The sequence below is a fragment of the Xyrauchen texanus genome, chromosome 18 (genome assembly GCF_025860055.1).
Source record: "Xyrauchen texanus isolate HMW12.3.18 chromosome 18, RBS_HiC_50CHRs, whole genome shotgun sequence".
NCBI classification, from domain to species: Eukaryota; Metazoa; Chordata; class Actinopteri; order Cypriniformes; family Catostomidae; genus Xyrauchen; species Xyrauchen texanus.
Genome location: NC_068293.1, coordinates 17,978,713 through 17,997,818, shown reverse-complemented (window position 1 = coordinate 17,997,818; position 19,106 = coordinate 17,978,713). Strand labels below are relative to the sequence as shown.

At 43.1% G+C, this 19,106-nt stretch overlaps 1 protein-coding gene across 1 annotated transcript in view; it reads right to left on the bottom strand.

Moving 5' to 3' along the window:
- Nucleotides 1–19,106, bottom strand: part of LOC127658855 (thrombospondin type-1 domain-containing protein 7B-like) — a 367,438-nt gene that overhangs the window by 188,532 nt on the left and 159,800 nt on the right. Inside the window, exons 7-8 of the mRNA XM_052148387.1 lie at nt 18,780–18,935; nt 14,774–14,971 (exon numbers count right to left, since the gene is read on the bottom strand). Coding sequence (XP_052004347.1) covers nt 14,774–14,971; nt 18,780–18,935 — 354 coding nt within the window. The remainder of the gene's footprint in view (nt 1–14,773; nt 14,972–18,779; nt 18,936–19,106) is intronic.

The following is a 19,106-nucleotide window of genomic DNA, read 5'->3' as shown; positions in this document are numbered from 1 at the left end:
TGTATACAAGAGGGGACTAGAGGGAGCAAAAGACAGGGGAACAAGAGGAATAGGGGCTGGCAAGCTAAGAGGGAATCAAAGAGGAGTACAAAACTAGGCGAGACTAGCGAGGGGCAAAACACGGAATCTAAATACAATAACCAACCCCCAACAAACGAAAGGATAGTGAGTTATATAGGGCGAGTGCAGGTGTGAACAATGACAGGTGATGAGACGAGTGCAGGTGAAACTAATGTGTGAAGATAGGAAGCGCGTGAGTGCAAGTGGTCATAATGTTCAGGCTGATGAGCAGGAAGCGAGCACGCCATGGAGTGCATGTGTGTCAGAGGGGAGATAGTTTACGAGCGAGAGCTCGTAATAGAAAAACCGGGCATGGAAGCCTGAGGGAGGAAAAAGAGCGTATGAGCTCAAGGGGCGGAGCGAGGGAGCGGAAGCGAGCACGCCATGGAGTGTATGTGTGCGTGCTCGAGGAAGCGGAGATGGGGCAGAGGAAAGGGGTTCGTGACAGTACTCCCCCCTCTGAATAGGACGGCTCCTGACGGCCGCGTTTGGCTGCGAGGAGCGCGAGGGAACAGAACGAGCGTGTGAGCTCGGGGGGACAGAACGAGCGTGTGAGCTCGCGGGGGGCAGAACGAGCGGGTAAGCTTGCGGGGGCAGAACGAGCGTGTAAGCTCGTGGGGGGCAGAAGGCACAAAAGGGAAATGAAACAGTCCATGGGGGTCAATGGGCAGTTAAAGGCAAGGTCAAGGGGAACATAGCAGACAGGCGTGTGGTCGGGAGATCTAGGGGGCAGCCTTAGGGCAGAGACTGAGTCAGGGGGTCTGGAAGGCGACTGGAGAACAGGGACTGGGTCCGGGGGTCTGGAAGGTGACCACCGGACAGGAATAGGGTCCGGAGGCCAGGGAAGAGGCCACAGAACAGGGAGAGGGTCAGGAAGTCCGGGCTGAGCTGTGAAAGGCGGAGCCGTCAGAGGCGGCACCGTAGGTGGCTCTGGAGGTGGGGTTCTGGAAGGCTCCAGAGGTGGAGCCGAAGGAGGCTTTAGGGGCGAAGGCCTGGAAGGCTCTGGAGGTGGAGCCGAAGGAGGCTTTAGGGGCGAAGGCTTGGAAGGCTCTGGAGGTGGAGCCAAAGGAGGCTTTAGGGGCGAAGGCTTGGAAGGCTCTGGAGGTGGAGCCGAAGGAGGCTTTAGGGGCGAAGGCTTGGAAGGCTCTGGAGGTGGAGCCGAAGGAGGCTTTAGGGGCAAAGGCTTGGAAGGCACTGGAGGTGGAGCCGAAGGAGGCTTTAGGGGCGAAGGCCAGGAAGGCTCTGGAGGTGGAGCCGAAGGAGGCTTTAGGGGGGAAGGCCTGGAAGGCTCTGGAGGCAGAGCCGGGGAGGTGGCGCCGTAGGAGGCTTGAGAGGCGGAGCCGCAGGAGGCTCGGGAGGCGAATCTCTAGAAGGCTCTGGAGTCTTAGGGAGCAGAGACGTAGGAGGCTCAGGTGGTGGAGCCGTGGAAAGCTCGAGAGGCGGAGCCCTAGGAGGCTCTGGAGTCTTTGGGAGCAGAGCCATGAGAGGCTCGGGAGGTGGAGCCGTAGGAGGCTCTGGAGGGGAAGCCGTAGGAGGCTCGGGAGGTGGAGCCGTGGAAGGCTCGAGAGGCGGAGCCCTAGGAGGCTCTGGAGTCTTTGGGAGCAGAGCCATGAGAGGCTCGGGAGGTGGAGCCATAGGAGGCTCTGGAGGGGGAGCCGTAGGAGGCTCGGGAGGTGGAGCCGTGGAAGGCTCTAGAGGCGGAGCCCTAGGAAGCTCTGGAGTCTTTGGGAGCAGAGCCATGAGAGGCTCGGGAGGTGGAGCCGTAGGAGGCTCTGGAGGGGGAGCCGTAGGAGGCTTGGGAGGCAGAGACATAGGAGCCTCTAGTGGCCGAGCCCTGGAAGGCTCGAGAGGCTTGAGGGGGGGAGCCATGAAAGACTCGAGAGATGAAGCCCTGAGAGGCTTGAGAGGAGGAGGAGCCCTGAAAGACTCGAGAGGGGGAGCCCTGAGAGGCTTGAGAGGGGGAGGAGCCCTGAGAGACTCGGGAGAGGCTAAGCCGTGAGAGGCTTGAGGGGTGGAGCCATGAAAGACTCGAGGGGCGGAGCCCTGAGAGGCGGAGGAGCCCTGAGAGACTTGAGAGGCGAGCCGTGAGAGGCTGGAGGGGTGGAGCCATGAAAGACTCGAGAGGGGAAGCCCTGAGAGGTGGAGGAGCCCTGAGAGACTCGAGAGGCGAGCCGTGAGAGGCTTGAGGGGTGGAGCCATGAAAGACTCGAGGGATGGAGCCCTGAAAGACTCGAGAGGCTGGCCGTGAGAGGCTTGAGGGGTGGAGCCATGAAAGACTCGAGGGATGGAGCCCTGAGAGACTCGAGGGGCGAAGCCGTGAGAGGCTTGGAAGGAGGGGGGGCCCTGAGGGACTTGAAGGGTAGAGCTCTGGGAGGCTCGTGAGGAGGAGCCCTGGGAGGCTCGTGAGGAGGGGCCCTTGGAGGCTCGAGAGGAGGAGCCCGGGAGGGCTCTGAGGGGCGAGCAGAGGCTGACAGAGCCGTGGTGGACTCTGAGAGTGGAGCAGAGGCCGGCAGAGTCATGGAAGACTCTGAGGGCGGAGCAGAGGTCTGTAGAGCCGTGGAAGACTCTGGGGGTGGAGCAGAGCCGTGGAAGACTCTGGGGGCAGAGCAGAACCCGGCAGAGCCGTGGAAGACTCGGGGCGGAGCAGAACCCGGCAGAGCCGTGGAAGACTCTGGGGCGGAGCAGAACCCAGCAGAGCCGTGGAAGACTCTGGGGGTGGAGCAGAACCCGGCAGAGCCATGGAAGACTCTGGGGGAACCTCTGCGGTCTTGAGCACAAGACGAGACTGGAGAGAAGGGGCCCTCTTCCTTCTCTGACGTCTTCGGCCAACAGGGGATGTGGCCATGGGGACGGTCGAGGCTACAGGTGCTGGCTCTGGGGCGGTCGAGGCTACAGGCACTGGCTCGCTGACCGTGGCAGACATGGGCGCTGGCTCGTTGGCCGTGGCAGACCTGGGCGCTGGCTCGTTGGCCGTGGCGGGCATGGGCGCTGTCTCGCTGGTCGCGGGCGGCATGGGCGCTGGCTCGCTGGTCGTGGCGGGCATGGGCGCTGGCTCTCTGGCCGTGGCAGGCATGGGCGTTGACTCGCTGGTCGTGCCACGCTCGAGACTGTGGCCGTTACAGGCTTCGGGCTAGGGCGTAAGGCTTAAAACGGGGCCGTAAGGCTTCAAGACGGGGGCCGTGTAAGGCTTCAAGACGGGGGCCGTGGTAGGCTTCAAGATGGGGGCCGTGGTAGGCTTCAAGACGGGGGCCGTGGTAGGCTTCAAGACGGGGGCCGTGGTATGGAACGCTGGTTCAGTTTCTGCCTCCCCCACGGTAAACGAGGAACCAGCGTACAGTAGGGTGAGGTCAATAAACTGAGCCAGGTTGAGGGAGCAACGACCACCTGGCATGAATGATGAGGTCGGCTTATTCAGTCCACATCGAAAAATGTCTTTCAGAGCCACCTCATCAAAATTCACCTGGTTAGCCAGGGCACAAAAGTCAGTTACAAAAACCTCCAAGGGTTGACTCCCCTGACGCAACACCAATAGTCGGGCCGCTGGCTCCACAATGTCAAGGGCGGGGTTATGCGCCACACAACCGCTGCCCTGCATAGAAAACCCTTGGTCAGAGTCCGAAGAGCCATAAAACCTCTCCGGGGATGAAGAGCATACGGCACTCGCAGATGCGTGGAGAGCATCGACGGGCTCAGGGGCAGACACAGGTGAGACAGGGTGAAATAAACCAGACATAGTACATACCTGCTGCCCCTGGGCATGAGCTTGGTCAAGTTTCCAAATAGTAGCTCCTCGTGCTGAATGTGATGTGTATCTCCGCTCTAGTGAGCTGTGCTGAATCCTTATGCAGGGCATTGTGACTGTCAACGGTATGAGGTTGGTTATTCTGTAACCAGGACACACACACATAAGACGAGACAGTCACAATGGAAGTCAAAATACTGCTTTTTATTAGTTAAAAAGCAGGCGAAGGTACAGTAGGGAAAATCCAGAGGGAGAATGGTCGAGGAATGCGTAGGGTCAAAGCCGGGAATCAAAGAGAGTAAAGGGGGCAAATCCGGGAGAGTAGTCGAGGGAGCGATGGTCAAAGCCGGGTAAACAGGATGTATACAAGAGGGGACTAGAGGGAGCAAAAGACAGGGGAACAAGAGGAATAGGGGCTGGCAAGCTAAGAGGGAATCAAAGAGGAGTACAAAACTAGGCGAGACTAGCTGAGGGCAAAACACGGAATCTAAATACAATAACCAACCCCAACAAACGAAAGGATAGTGAGTTATATAGGGCGAGTGCAGGTGTGAACAATGACAGGTGATGAGACGAGTGCAGGTGAAACTAATGTGTGGAGATAGGAAGCGCGTGAGTGCAAGTGGTCATAATGTTCAGGCTGATGAGCTGGAAGCGAGCACGCCATGGAGTGCATGTGTGTCAGAGGGGGGAGATAGTTTACGAGCGAGAGCTCGTAATAGAAAAACCGGGCGTGGAAGCCTGAGGGAGGAAAAAGAGCGTACGAGCTCAAGGGGGCGGAGCGAGGGAGCGGGAAGCAAGCACGCTCGTGGAGTGTATGTGTGCGTGCTCGAGGAAGCGGAAATGGGGCAGAGGAAAGGGGTTCGTGACAAAAAGTATATCCATTGGCCTTGAGAATTGTCCATCAAAACTGCGTATGTTTGGGAGATATGTATGTTTTATTCAAGCTGTAAAACCACAAATATTATCTGAAAATAAAATTGCCAACACAATATATTTTCTAGCCTAGGCTAAAGTTAATAATGTATGCCTAGGCTAAAGTTAATAATGTATGCCCCTTGACAATGTTTTGGGTTTAATTTTGGGTTGCGTCCGATGTGCGACCCGTTTTAGACTATGATCTGTCCTGTGACAGACAGGTTTGGCTGAACTATACTCAGATTCCAAGAAAACAGAATGAGACTATTTTATAATCCACATTTGGATCTGTACAATCATAAAACTTTGAAGCCATTTTTCTCAGTGTCAGTGTTGGCATGATTACTGCGTTTTGGGTTTCTAGGGCATTATACTGCAGCCACATGACACAGCCCTCTTATACTGACTGCAGAGTAGAAGCCAAAGGTCTGAAAATGTTAGGACAAGTGAAAAATAAATAAAACCATTTATAATAGGATGTAGTAAAACATTCACAGTTGCCAGTGGGATTGCTTTATTTATGCCTTTTCTAACTTCACACCTCAGCATAATAGAGCTTCTGTCATCCGAGTAAATGAACATGGGGTCTACACACAAAACCAAGTGCTGTGAAAATAATGAACAAATTCTGTTTCTCAGAAGAGTTTGGTAGTCTATTTGAATTCCTTTAAGAAAATGTTGAATTGCTACTGAGTCCAGAGATGGAATCTGCTACTCCTTGTTTGCCAGATGGAGTCGAACACCTAAGAGAACCTGGAAAGCTGAAACACCAGGAGCATATATTCATAGATCCTCACTGACAAGAGCCCTTATTAGATTGCCCACAGTGTGGGGTTAGCTGCTGGAGAACCAAGAGTTTGGACACATTGAGGATTTCACTCAGAAGTTATTACAAGAGCAGGAGCTGAGGCATTATTAAATTCCACTGAAACTCGACATTCTTTGACTTCGATAAAATATGTCAGAGTAGCATTTATAAAAGCATTGTATTCTCTATTCTGTTCCATGGATTCTTTGAGGACTGCTGTGCTTCTGCTCTAAGTGATCGACATCCTGGACTAGTCCAGATTCTGGCTGATCATTCTTTCATTGTTTCCATTCTTTGCTCATATCATTGAATGCTATTTGCGGCATAAGATTGCAGAGGGCTGTTGTTAAACCCTTAATTTATCTACAAAAATCATTTTAATTATTTAAGAAACTTAATTAGAAGTGTTTCAAGCTAACATGACTACAACACACACTAAAACCTATTCCCAAGTACTTATTTATCTTTTATTCAAAGCAACTTACAGTACACTCCTCCTAGAGTACCCTGGGGCTGGATTCACTTAAGAAGAAGGTGAAAATATAATTTTGCATTCCCTAAAATAGTTCTTAAGAAAATACTTATAGATGTTCTTCACGAAGTGCACTTAGGAAAATTATTTCAAACTTCTTTTGTAAAGCTTTAGAATAATGTTTAATACTTAATAGGACACTATTCAGGAATTAATGCAGGGCAAATGAGCAGTAATATTGCATTAACACTTCAGTAATTACTATTAACTAATGTAGTAACATAATTAACTAATCAGTAAGTAATAACGATCTGATGACTGTGGTAGTTCACTGTTAGCTAATCAGTATTTACTGAATTGTATTTGCCTCATTGATAACTATTAACTATCTATGGATCAATTAAAATAACTAATAATTAATTTATCATCACAAAATTTAAACCTGAAAATCTAGTGTATAAAATGTGTAGGGAATTTGTAGTATAAATGTAGACGGGATCAGTTAAAGTGCCCGCATTCTCACACCAATATATGTAGGGAATTTGGTTGATGAAGATGCACATGGTATGAATTAAAGTGCCACAATTCTACATCATTATATGTAAGGCAACAGTATGAGTGAGCTAGGAACTAAATTAAACTTTCCTTATACTACATTATTACGTAAGGAAATTTATGATGGAATTAGTTACATTCGACAACCATTATAAGTTAAGTAAATGACACACTCATGCTGGCTTATTGAAAATAATATTACACATATTTATGTACAGCTTTGAAGCAAAATCTTTTAAAAACAGGGATGAGATTATTTATCTAAATCTACCACAGTCAAATTATCTTTGAATACAGACAAACTTTATTGCTATTCTAAACATAAAACTAATCTAACAGATAAGACATGAAACGGGTTGTTGAGTAAAGTGACAGAATGTGAAATAAATTATCAATACAGTGAAAATTAACTTTATGGAGTCTGTAGACAATGCCTTAAGAACCATTTATCCTTCTTTGAATCTAAATCGATTTGCAATCGGATTCCCCAAAGTGTTCAACTAATACACCAACACTCAGAGCAAAAGTCTGGAGATATACTTGCGTGTTGTTGTGTTTCCTTGTGTTGCGTTCGTTCCGTCGATGTTTTGGACTGATCTGATTTGATCTGGTGGGTTAGATGCTTGATGGTCATGTCGTTTTAAGTTTAAATTATTCAATTTGATTAAATTTGTTAAGTTATTGAAATTCTGCGATGGACTGGCGACCTGTCCAGGGTGTCCCCTGCCTTTCCCCAATGTTAGCTGGGATAGGCTCCAGTCCCCGCGACCCTGTACACAGGATAAGCGGTTGATCGATGGATGGATGGATGGAAGTTATTGAAATTACTTGAATACACCTCTCCTATGAAAACATATTTATGTTTAAAAAAATATATACTTCAAGGCATTTCCGTCCACAGAACAGGCACTCACTGGATGATTTTTTGGCACAATTCTGAGAAAATTATATAGAAAATACCAGGAAATCAGCAGTTACAGAAATACTCAAACCAGCCCATCTGGCACCAATAATAATCCATGCAATCCGTGGACGGTGGTCATATTGACAGCCGTGCACACCAGATATGTGACCCAGGGAATGAGGAAACTTCTCTTTTGTTGAATTTGTGGGTACCACAGCTATGTGAGTGTGCAGCAAAATAAATGAAAATGAAAAAGAAAAATTCTCCTCCCAGCCCTGATGGAGTGGTCTATTCACCAGCTCCAAAAAGCAGGTCTCCTCATCCCTGGGTCACCCGTCTCAGGTGCCGTGGGGTGGGGTCGGGTGCAGTCACTGCAGGAGTACGCCCTTGACAACGAACAGATGGGGTGCGGGATCATGAGCCACGCCGGGCAGGATGTGTTGAATGGTCTCCACCTGCTGCCTCACTGCCGAGAACTGCTGGGCAAAGTCCTCGATGGTGTTGCAGAATAGGCCAGCCTGGGAAATGAGGGCGCTAAGGAACCGTGCCTTGTCGGCCTCTCTCACCTCAACCAGGTTGAGCCAAAGGTGGCACTCCTCGATCAATAAGGTGGACATCGCCAGTCCGAGAGACCATGCCGTGACCTTCATCACCCGGAGGGTGAGGTCGGACACCGAGTGCAGTTCCTGCATCAATACCAGGGCGGAACTATACCTGTGCAGCTCTTTTAGCACCTTGGCTTGGTGGACTTGCAGGAGAGCCATGGCGTGCAGGGTGGAGGCGGCTTGTTCAGTGGCAACATAGGCCTTGGCCATCAGGGACAATGTATACCTACAGGACCTGGATGGGAGCTCACTCTCCGATGCTGTGCTCAAGAGCTCATCAACTTCGCGGGCCCCAAACAAGAGGTCGGGGCACTCATCCGGAAGCCTGGCAAACAAGCATGCTGTGGAATGGGATATCCATGGGGATTTACCAGGTGGAGGTGGTCCCATTGAGGTCCCCAAATTGCCCCCAGTGCTAGCCACACTGGCCTCATACTCGTAGGTAGAAGGACATAGGCGGAGAGCTGCTGGGGTGGCTTACTTTCTTACGAAGGCAAGCCATGACCGCAACGTTGCCATGGTCATGTTCTCACAGTGAGCAGTGCCCAGACACAAAAGACAGTGATCGTGCCCATCAGAAGGCAAGAGATAATGACCGCAACCAGGAACAAAACAAAAGGCATCTTTAAAAAGACGTTTCCTTGTGTGCTGCTCTTTTAGAATATACTCTTTTAGGAAAATACTCTTTTAGAATATACTCTTTCAGTTTGTTCAGCCGAATCGCCCAGGGGCGATCTCTGCAGTTCACCAGTCTAGAGGGGGGAGATAGCCGCTGTAATGCACCATCAGGAATCCAGCAGAGGTGAATGGGATGCCATGGGAATTCAGCTCAATGAACATTGACCGCACGGCTCTGAAGAGAATATCTGAATAAGCAGTTTGCATGCCAGCTCCTTTATACCTGTTTGTTCGGGGGAGTGGCATGCAAATACCACTTGGCCTTTTATCAAAGATCAGAGGTGTCTCGGGCTCCCAAGAGTGACCCCTAGTATCACTTCATCGACACACCGTCGAGTGAGTGACAGATAGGGAATTTGAGGTATTTCGCAGTGCATGGAAGGATAGAGTATGTAGCTACAGACAGGCACAAAAAGTTGCCAGGTTAGCATATTTTAGCAAACTCATAATAAATAACCACAACAATCCTAGGTGTTTATTCACTACCATGGCTAAATTGGTTAGGAATAAAGCCTCATCTGAACCAGATATTTTGTCGCAGAACAAGAAATTCATGAATTTATTTACTGATACAATTGAAATAATCAGAAATAAAATTGGAATTATGCAATTGTCTTTCACAGTTCCTCAGAAAATGTTCTCATAATTTTCTTCATGACCAGCTTCAATCCTTCGCTATCACATGCCATGAAGAGCTAACAAAACGTATCAAAACATCAAAAGCCACAACATGTATGTTAGATCCAACACCAACTAAGCTCTTGAAAGAGGTATTCCCTGTAATCTCAGAACCTCTTCTTAATATTATTAACTGTTTACATTCATATCTCGTCAAGAAGCATATTTAAATGTTCACGTACGCAGCTGCATTCACCACAAGAACTGAGCAATCTTTACTGTATATACTATACATCTTTACTATACTATACATACACATACACATATGAGTGATTCAAATGCTTTCAGCTATAGACAAAAATTTAGCGAGTACGTAAATGAGTCAGAACTCTGTACTGCTGCTATTTTTAACTATTGGCTATATAAATATTAAACTGAGCAGAACTTTCACAGCACCCTTAGCTGTAGCCGGAGCTGCATGGTATTATATTCAATATATATTATATATTTCAGATTTACCCACAACATACAAACAAGACAAAAACAAAGCAAGTCACAACATTTGTCAGTTGGTCCCTTCTTGTCTAGGCATGAAGTTATTGAGCGATACAAACTGCAATGTGGACAGACTATATAAAATCATAAGTCTGGCGGCACAGTGGTTTATGCTACGGACATGTTTTAAAACAGTAAAGTCTGTAGCTGGATTTCAATCACACTGTGAACTCCAAGACAGTTATCTCTTAAGAGTGCTGCCAGGCTGTAAAAAGACTTCAGTCCTGCACTTGAATAGAGGATAGAGGCAATGACATTGCAAAGCAATGTGTTTTAACTGATCTGTAAACTGGAGCATATTGAACAGGGTAGACAATAATGCTCTGTCTCATGGTCAGAGTGGAACAGACCCTGAAATTCATGCATCAATATGTTTATTCTTGGGGAGATAAAACAGGAACAGAGGAGAAGCCTTGTCCTCCAGAGCCTAATTAACTCGAGCAAAAGGAAGTCGAGGAAGCTTCATTGAAAATAGCATGTGCCCAAAAATGCTTGATTATTCTGTGAGTCTCCTTTCTTAGATTTGGACTAAAGGTTAAAACAATAGGGTGACTGAGCCACTTAATGTCTAATTTAACCAGATATCTCATCAACATAATGATCAAAATGAAGAGTCAGTTAGCTATCATTACTCGCTACTTTGCAACACAAATTTGCTCGACCTATAAAAACTGGGTAATTAAATTTTGCACAGCAGCAATGTATTCAAATGAGAGTGCTGCTCTTCTTAAAATGGGGTCAGACAGAATTTTTACAATAACACAGAAGGGGCTCCAATGATATAGACTCAAATGATGAATCCACAAATTATTAAATAATAAGCCACTTTTCCTTACGCATAAAACAGCTGATTATGTAAACTAAATAAAAACTATTAGCATTTTAATTAATGTAACGTGGAAGATCAAACAGAATGTTTGACAAATGAGGTATGATCACAGACTCATGATCAAATTTTATGTATTTTCAATGGTCCCTTTTCACAGACTCTGATGACGCATTTATTATTTAGTAGTATAAACTTAGCAAACATATTATGTTTCCAATTGAATTATTATTTACTGTAAATTGATATGATATTTTGTTTCATATTTCTCTGGCTTTAATGTACTGTAACAGTAAATTTGACAGCAAATTTGGCATCCTTCTGACTGCCTACTCCACCACTTTCGAGTTTTTGTCCTCTTTTGGAAAGTCTTGAAAACAATGTTTTCTGTAGTTGCTGGAGCAAATGGGAACATAAAAATAATAAATTGCTGGGTCTTCCATTCACCGCTATAGCAGTTTACACTTCAGAAACATTAATACTGTAAGTTCATTTGACAGGATTCTTCACCACCTCATAAATATATTTACCTATAATCTATTATGACTTAATAATAAAACATGCAAAAAAAGGCAAAATGATGTGTGCAGGTTGTAAAAATGGGCTTAGGTCTCATGCAAAGCTTTATCAGGTTCACTATGAACCTTCATGGCATCTCTTGTAAATTAAAGAGCTAGGTTAAACCCGATAATCTCCAGAGCACGCTGCTGAGAGAAAGCCCCTCAGACAGATTTTTAGCTGAATATCACCTAATGAAATGCACTGTTGAGAGAGTGTGACACTGAAATGACACGGGGATGCATCCGGCTGCTCTTTTATGAAAACTTAAAAGCCTTTTTCTTTATTTAATATCACTCTCAATAATAGCATCCTTTATAGCTATTCAAATCATCCTGAATTCTAATGGGATATACAGACACAGTGCTCTTTGGCTATTGGCAATATCAAACAACTTTCCATTACTATCTTCTCTAAAAGCATTGTGGCCCTTTTCTGAGAATGGAGGTTAGAATCTTTATGACATGACATAATTTATTGATGTTGCTTGCTAAGGTAAGCATCTCTGTTACAGTTTCTCACATGTTTTTTCAAAACCCCTAAACGTTTGCATGTAATTTGTCCATCCTGGACTAATAAAAACATGTTACTGTACCTACAATTTTGCGTTATGATTTTTACATGGCTTGTTGTGTGTATTGCTGCAGTTTATGACAATATCTGTTAGGTTTAGGTTTAAGGTTCATGATAGGGAGGTAGGTATTGTTGATTTAAAATTTTATAGAGCATTAACCTCAAAGGGATTGTTTACCCCAAATTGTATTTCTCTCATAATTTACTCACCCGCCTACCAAAGATGTGTATGACTTTCTTTCTTCAGCAGAAGACAAACAAATATTATTAGAAGAATATCTCAGCTCTGTAGGTCCATACAATGCAAGTCAAAGGTGATCAGACATTTGTAGCTCCAAAAATCACATAAAAGAAACTAGTGGCAAATTCTCAGGGCCAGCAAAGCCTTCTCTTCTGCTGGCCTAACATACCAAATAAAGAAATATTTTTCATTCTTTCATTCTCAATCACCTTTTTGCCTATGTATTTTTAATCGCTTTCCACTCTTAATTAATCTACAAACAAATAGATAAAAACAAGCAGCGCGTGAGTCTGAGCTCCCCCCGTCAGGCCTTCAGAATTTCTGCAGAATTCTTTCAACAGTGCAAATGAATGGGCAACTAAAGTCAGATTGTCAGATTTATCAGCCAATCAGATTGATTTATTTGTTCTTGGTGGGTGTGATCTTTAGGACATGTCCCGGTCCAAGTCTTCTAGCTGGCCTTAGGTACGTAATCACGCTTTAAGTGATGTACGTAATTCAAGAGTGAAGAATATTGCCGTTGAAAAAGAGATCTTTATGGATTTAAAAACACAAGATGTTCTGCATGATTGTGTGATAGCTTCATTTATTAAACAGTAAAGGAGGACAGATTTTCACTTCAGGTAAATTGGTAAGTGCTTTTTGCATTGTTAAAGCAACATCAAGAGTTTCCCAAGTATAATTTAGTCTGCTTGAGTATTCAGTGTCAGATCAAGTTGTGAAAAGAAGTGCTGCATTCCATTCAACTCGGACAGTCGGATTTTACAACTTCCTACTAGGAAAAGTGCAATGGAATGCATCTTTAAGGCAGAAATAATACTTGTTGCAGAAATTTCATTCAGAAATTCTCAACTCCAATTTCACTGAGATGAAGATGCATGATGTCACACAAACATGTCAACACTCAGGGAGATATACAAAGTAAGTGATAAACATTCACTTTATTAAGTAATATTGATAAATGAGTTTGTTTCCACATTACAGGATATTAAAGCTTGTTTAACAAACACCTACATAAACAGGTGCATTAAACATTATAATCTCTTTTGATGATCGTACACCTGAAGCACAAATGCTAGTGCTTGTTTATCAGTTGGGTTGCTAGGAGACATCTTTAATGAGAGTCAAACCCTGCAAAGCTAACGGGAGCATTGAAGTTTTATTTTCTTATACGTCATCTTACGAATATCGTGGAATGGAATGAATTTATGGTCAGAGATATCAAGTAGGAATATCCCACATTCAACTTGAATGGAACGCAGCATAACCATGTACCCTGATGAAGCGAAATTTATTGCAAGCAATATTTAAATCGCAAATATTTTTAGATAGATTTTTGGTAGATTCATATGAAAAATTATGATTTTTGAATGTCTGTTATGGAGACGTTCATTTCAACAGTCATGCTGCAGTTAAAATTAGCCTTGCTTGAGCATTAAGTGTCGTTTTAAGTTCTGGCTTTCGTGCGTGGACGTGTTTTTAAAATGTCAATTGGTATTACTAGTTAGCTGTGACATAATGTATGATACCCAAAGGCATAGGGTCTTATTCATTGTGAAACAGTTTTTTCTTAATAGCATGAATCACACTGAAGTAACTTAAAATGCACGGCCCGCCACTGAAGTAATATATATGACTCCAGTGGTTAAATCCATATCTTCAGAAGCAACATAATAGGTGTGGGTGAGAAATAGAACAATATTATAGTCCTTTTTAACTCAAAATTTCAGATGTGAAAATTAAACTAAACAGGCACCACATGTGACTTTCAGATGTAAAAGTGAAAATGGAGATTTAGAGTAAAAAAAATACAAGTTGATCTGTTTTTCACCCACACCTATCTATTCGCTTCTGAAGATATGTATTTAACCACTGGAGACTTGTAAATTACTCCTATGTTTTTGGAGTTACAAAGGTCTGATCACCATTCACTTGCATTGTATGGACCAACAGAGCTGAGATATTCTTTTAAAAATCTTTGTTTGTGTTCTGCTGAAGAAAGAAAGTCATACACACCTTTGACATGAGGGTGAGTAAACGATGAGAGAATTTTCATTTTTGGGTGAACTAGCCCTTTAAAAACCTCAACTATTTGGGAGAAAATATAACTCCATTTCAGCGCCACACAGTGGACATTTCATCTCAGATCTGCCGCGATATGTGTAAGGACCCGTTTAATATCATATTTCACCACAGTAATTTTCATGGCATCAGGCTCAATTTTCCTGCATTGTTTGTGCCACTGATATGATTTATCAAAACCATGGTGCTTCATGAGGAGAGGTGTGCGATCACTTCGCCTAGCAAATGATAAAACGGCAAAAAATCTTATATAATTTGAAGGACGGACTCAAGCCATGTCTAGGGACCAGAATATCATAGAGATTTGGGGGTGGGCACTTTTGACTTGGGCAAGTAAGCAACCTCCAAACAACCACTCAGATCACCCTAACATCTGCATAGCAACATACTAACAAACACTCAGAACTCATTAGCAACTGCATAGCAACACCCTGACAAATACCAACAACCTGACCATTACTGCATATAAGTTGCCTATAACCACTAAAATGTTCTATAAAAAATCTAAAATTTAGGCATTTTTTTTGGCCTATTATCCCAAAAAATAGATTATTAAGCACTATAATTTTATTATGTACCTTGAGAGTTGACACAAGCCACAGTTTGAGTCCTGGTTCCATTTTCACAGTTGCCATTGCTGGGCACACATGCACCTTCAAAGTGCACCTTCCACAGGAAACACACTGGATCCTCACAGGGCATCGACTCCAGGAGATGGGCACAGTTTTCTGTTCCAGATCCTTTTTCCAGAACCTCTCTCCTCCTCTGTCTGAAGCCTGTGAGGAGAGCGAGAAAGAGAGACGGTGGATTAAGGGTATTGTGAGGGAACCTGAGTGGCAGTTTTTGCCCAGTGAGTTCTGGACTGAAATTTAGGTGGCTAAATATGCTAGCAATTGAAACTGATTTGAAAAGGCTTTCTGTCACAGCTTTTGTTAGCAGAATGAATTCTTCCTGCTGCTCTGCTGTAATTTGCCTGAAGACGCTCTTATCATTTTCTCATTTGTAAGGCTGTGAGATATGACTGCAAACTGAGATGAAAATCATGACAGAAATGATTTGGGATTATGAAAAATTTACATATGGATGTACTAGTTAAACATGAGGGCAAAACATTATTCTCATAAAGAGAAAGACATTAAGACAAATTAATTAATATTTCATAAATTGGCATATAGTCCTGAAGCCAGCTATAGACAATATCAATATGCATTACATTACAGTGCATTAAGTAGAAATAATGAAGAATCAGGCATTATTCCAAGCATAATTTGTCATATTGCAGCAAACTGGCTGATGAGGCGGCCTTTTAAACATGAGGGCAGGACACTAGTTGTCTGAATGCTATCCGATTCTCTTATTGGTTTATGATGGTTAGATACTGACTTCCCCATATCTTTGCTCATTCAAAAGTTGAATGCTGGTGGTGAGGTCTCACACCCCTGCAGGAGGGTTTGAATTGTACAGTCCTTAGAAAACCAAGAGGAAGCAAATCCTTGCAACTATGTCCCCAATATCCTTTGGAAAGCATTCCCAGATTAGTTAAAGCTATTTTAGCAGCAGGACTCCTTATAAATGCCAACAGTTTTGAAATGAAATGTTCAATAAACACATTTTAATGTGGCGTTTGGGTGCCCACATACATTTTGCAATTTTTGTCATTGCCTTCTTGTAAAATTAACTTTGACCCATGGACTAAAATATACTGTAAGTTTTGTTCAACGAAGGAAGTACATGAGAGTTTGCAGAAAGAAATTGCCTGCAACTCTGAGGCCCTGAAGCAGCATTCTTCTTTCTTAGATGTCAACGGCGCAGTCCCAGGTCACCAAAACAACAAATTACAACAACACAATCATTCCGAAACTACACCAGTGGAGTGCATCCTCCCATGGAGAACGCACTCCCTATGCTTGTATGCACACACATTTGCACACATGCACACACAATTCACACCTTGGGACAGGCCTCTGGATCAATTGAGAGGAATGCCTGGATGGCCGATGCTTTCCTCCAAACTGTGAAAAACAATCTTGTGGAGATACATCCCTGCGGATATTAATAATTGAAAGGTTCACGGGAGCTATCGGATTTATTCATGGGAAAGACTGGTGAGCTGAAGGCAGCGGCTCACTTCCAATACTTCAGAACCTTATCAGTCCCACTTCAATGCTCCATGCTCACAGTAATGCTGGATAGAATTTGCCACTTACAATCATTACCAACCCAGCTTTCAATTCATTCCTCAGTTTACATTCACTGGCAGAAGATCACACAAGGAGGCAATTGTAGATTTGTATAACTCTAAATATTTTTATAAAACATTATAAAACAAATCCATGAGGCCCCTCTGATGAAATCTGTGTTTGTGTGTACTGTAGGGCAGAAGTTCATTTTTCTAGTTATGAATGCTCCAGGGCTGAGTTTTGCATAGATCGTCAAATATCAAGATCAAATGATACTGTGAAACTGCATTGAGGTAAAATGCTAAAAAACAAACAGTAAATACCAGTAGACTCTTTTCTGACAAGCTGCTTTGTAAACCAATAATACTTTTGTAAACAGGCACGCAAACTATGGGGCAATAATGCAGGAAAGAAAAATCACAAATGACATTTCCTTAATATCTCATTTGTTTCTCTTAGATAGCAATAAGATTAAATTGAAAACAAATGGAAGCTTTTTCCTCAAGTCTCCTACTGTGCTTTTTTTAATAGCGCATGGCTTAACATGCAGTATAAAATAATAAACACATGAATACCAAAATATGGCAGTAATCTCACATGTCTCCACTAGATTTTCAGAAGAGTTCTCTACAATGTCGCTGACTGTGCTCAGAATTTCCATGATATCAATGTCTGCAATAAACAGTGAAATATTTTAATATAAGCTCCAATATTACTCATTAAATTATTCACCAAATTATATTAGCTACTGTATACTATTTTACTGTATACTATTTACTATCAGTTTTATAGCTCTATACTATACATCAACAATTGTCTCATTTGCTTTTATTTTCCTTATGGAATATTAGCAGTTTCCTTCCTTTCCTTGAAACAACTGATTCAAAGTTGATATACTTACAGTAAAACAGAATTACAGGTGTAGTTTACCCAAAACTGAAAATTATGTCATCATTTACACCAGGTGATATGCAAGAAATCATTTCACAATATTTTTAGAAATCAAATATTGCGATATCTGATTACTTCATCAACCCACCAGGCCCCACTGCCGAGGGATCGTGAGTGTGTTTGCTTGTTGATTTTGCTTTAAATATGTAATTAATTTATTGAAACACAAAAAACTTAAACCAAAGATATTTCTAAATTCAAATTGCACTTCAAACGAAACGAAAATGCAATTAAAATAACCAAGTGGTAAAAAAATATTTTATAACTAAATCCAAACATTTAATGTATTTAACACCTCACACAAAGTCACGCAAGTGGAAAAAAACAGGTGGAAAATTACTAATACAAATTTCGATTTTTATTAAATGAAGACAACTCAAAATGTTAACATAATAATTTTTTTGATTTTTGAGATTTCTAAGATTTTTGTCAGATATCAACCCTAGAACTCAGTCTCATGCGTTTTTCTGTGAGACACTATTGAAAGATACTAGTCGGAATGACAGCCTTAGTCACTATTCACTTTCATTGAATAAAAAAAAGATGCAATAAAACTGAATGGTGAATGAGACAAACATTCTGCCTAACATCTCTTTTTGTGTTTAATAAATAAAGCCAGGTGAGTTAAAAACAACCTGAGGGTGAGTAAATGATGACAAAATTAACTGAGAATTGCAATTTGTACTGTAGGATTACAGAAAGATGTTTATTTATTCCACCTACAACTTGTCTATGTGAGTGTGGCAGGGCAGAGGGCTGGGCCGGGTCTTGATTCTGCACTCCCGGCCACTAATAAGACTGATGAAGCCTGAGAGGGATAAAGGCGATCAGAGACGGCAGTGCGACATAGATAGAGTTACAGGCAGCTGTCCGACACCTGTGTGTGTATTTGGTTCAGTTTCGTATTAAACTATTATTTATATTATCAAGCCGGTTCTCGCCTCATCCTTTTCATTGAACTTTGTTACAGTGAGGTTTCAGGAGGATTATGAGACTGCTGCAGTGTGTTAAGAATCATTCTTAAGACACCGCAGAATGGGAATATTTCTGATTGAAAACCCTTAATTATTTATGCCTGAGTTGTGGGACATCAGTCTGCCCTCTGCTAAATTCTCTCATTATAGGGCAGTACTCTGGCAGCTCACTTCAGCATCAGATGCTATATTTTCAACACTGTTGCCTCTCACCTGGAGAAGTGCTGTCAGTTACAGATACTCATTTACGTGCAGTTTAGCTCAGTGGAGACATAAATGTGCAGTGTTCTGGTGAGGGGTCGACAATACAACTCATGTGCAGATATAAATACATTCAGAAGATACCCAAGAAAATGTATTGATAATTCATTTAAAAAGTTTATTTAAAGTTCATTACATAGATTATAATAATAATAATAGTGTAAAATATATTTTATTTTTATGGCATTTGACATTTAACATAATGTATGTTGTCTTACCTTTTCGTCCATGGGTCTCCATGCAATTGTCGGGGAGACAGGCTCCCCAGGAGGACCAGGATGAGAGCAAGCATTGTTTTGGACATGGTACAGAGCAGGCTTGTACCGCAGAGGGCAAATCTTCCATACACAGATGCCCACTTACTGGCCTATACACTGCAAAAATAGAGAAAAGCAGAATGTTATAGAGAGAAAGAAGGAATACAGAATGTGTCAAAATGAGTTATTCAGGTAAAAGGTTTAATTTTATGACCTTTCCTGCTGAGCTTCAATTCTCTGCATTATGCCAAACAAAGCAATTGGTTTGGATCAGAGAAAATGAAATTA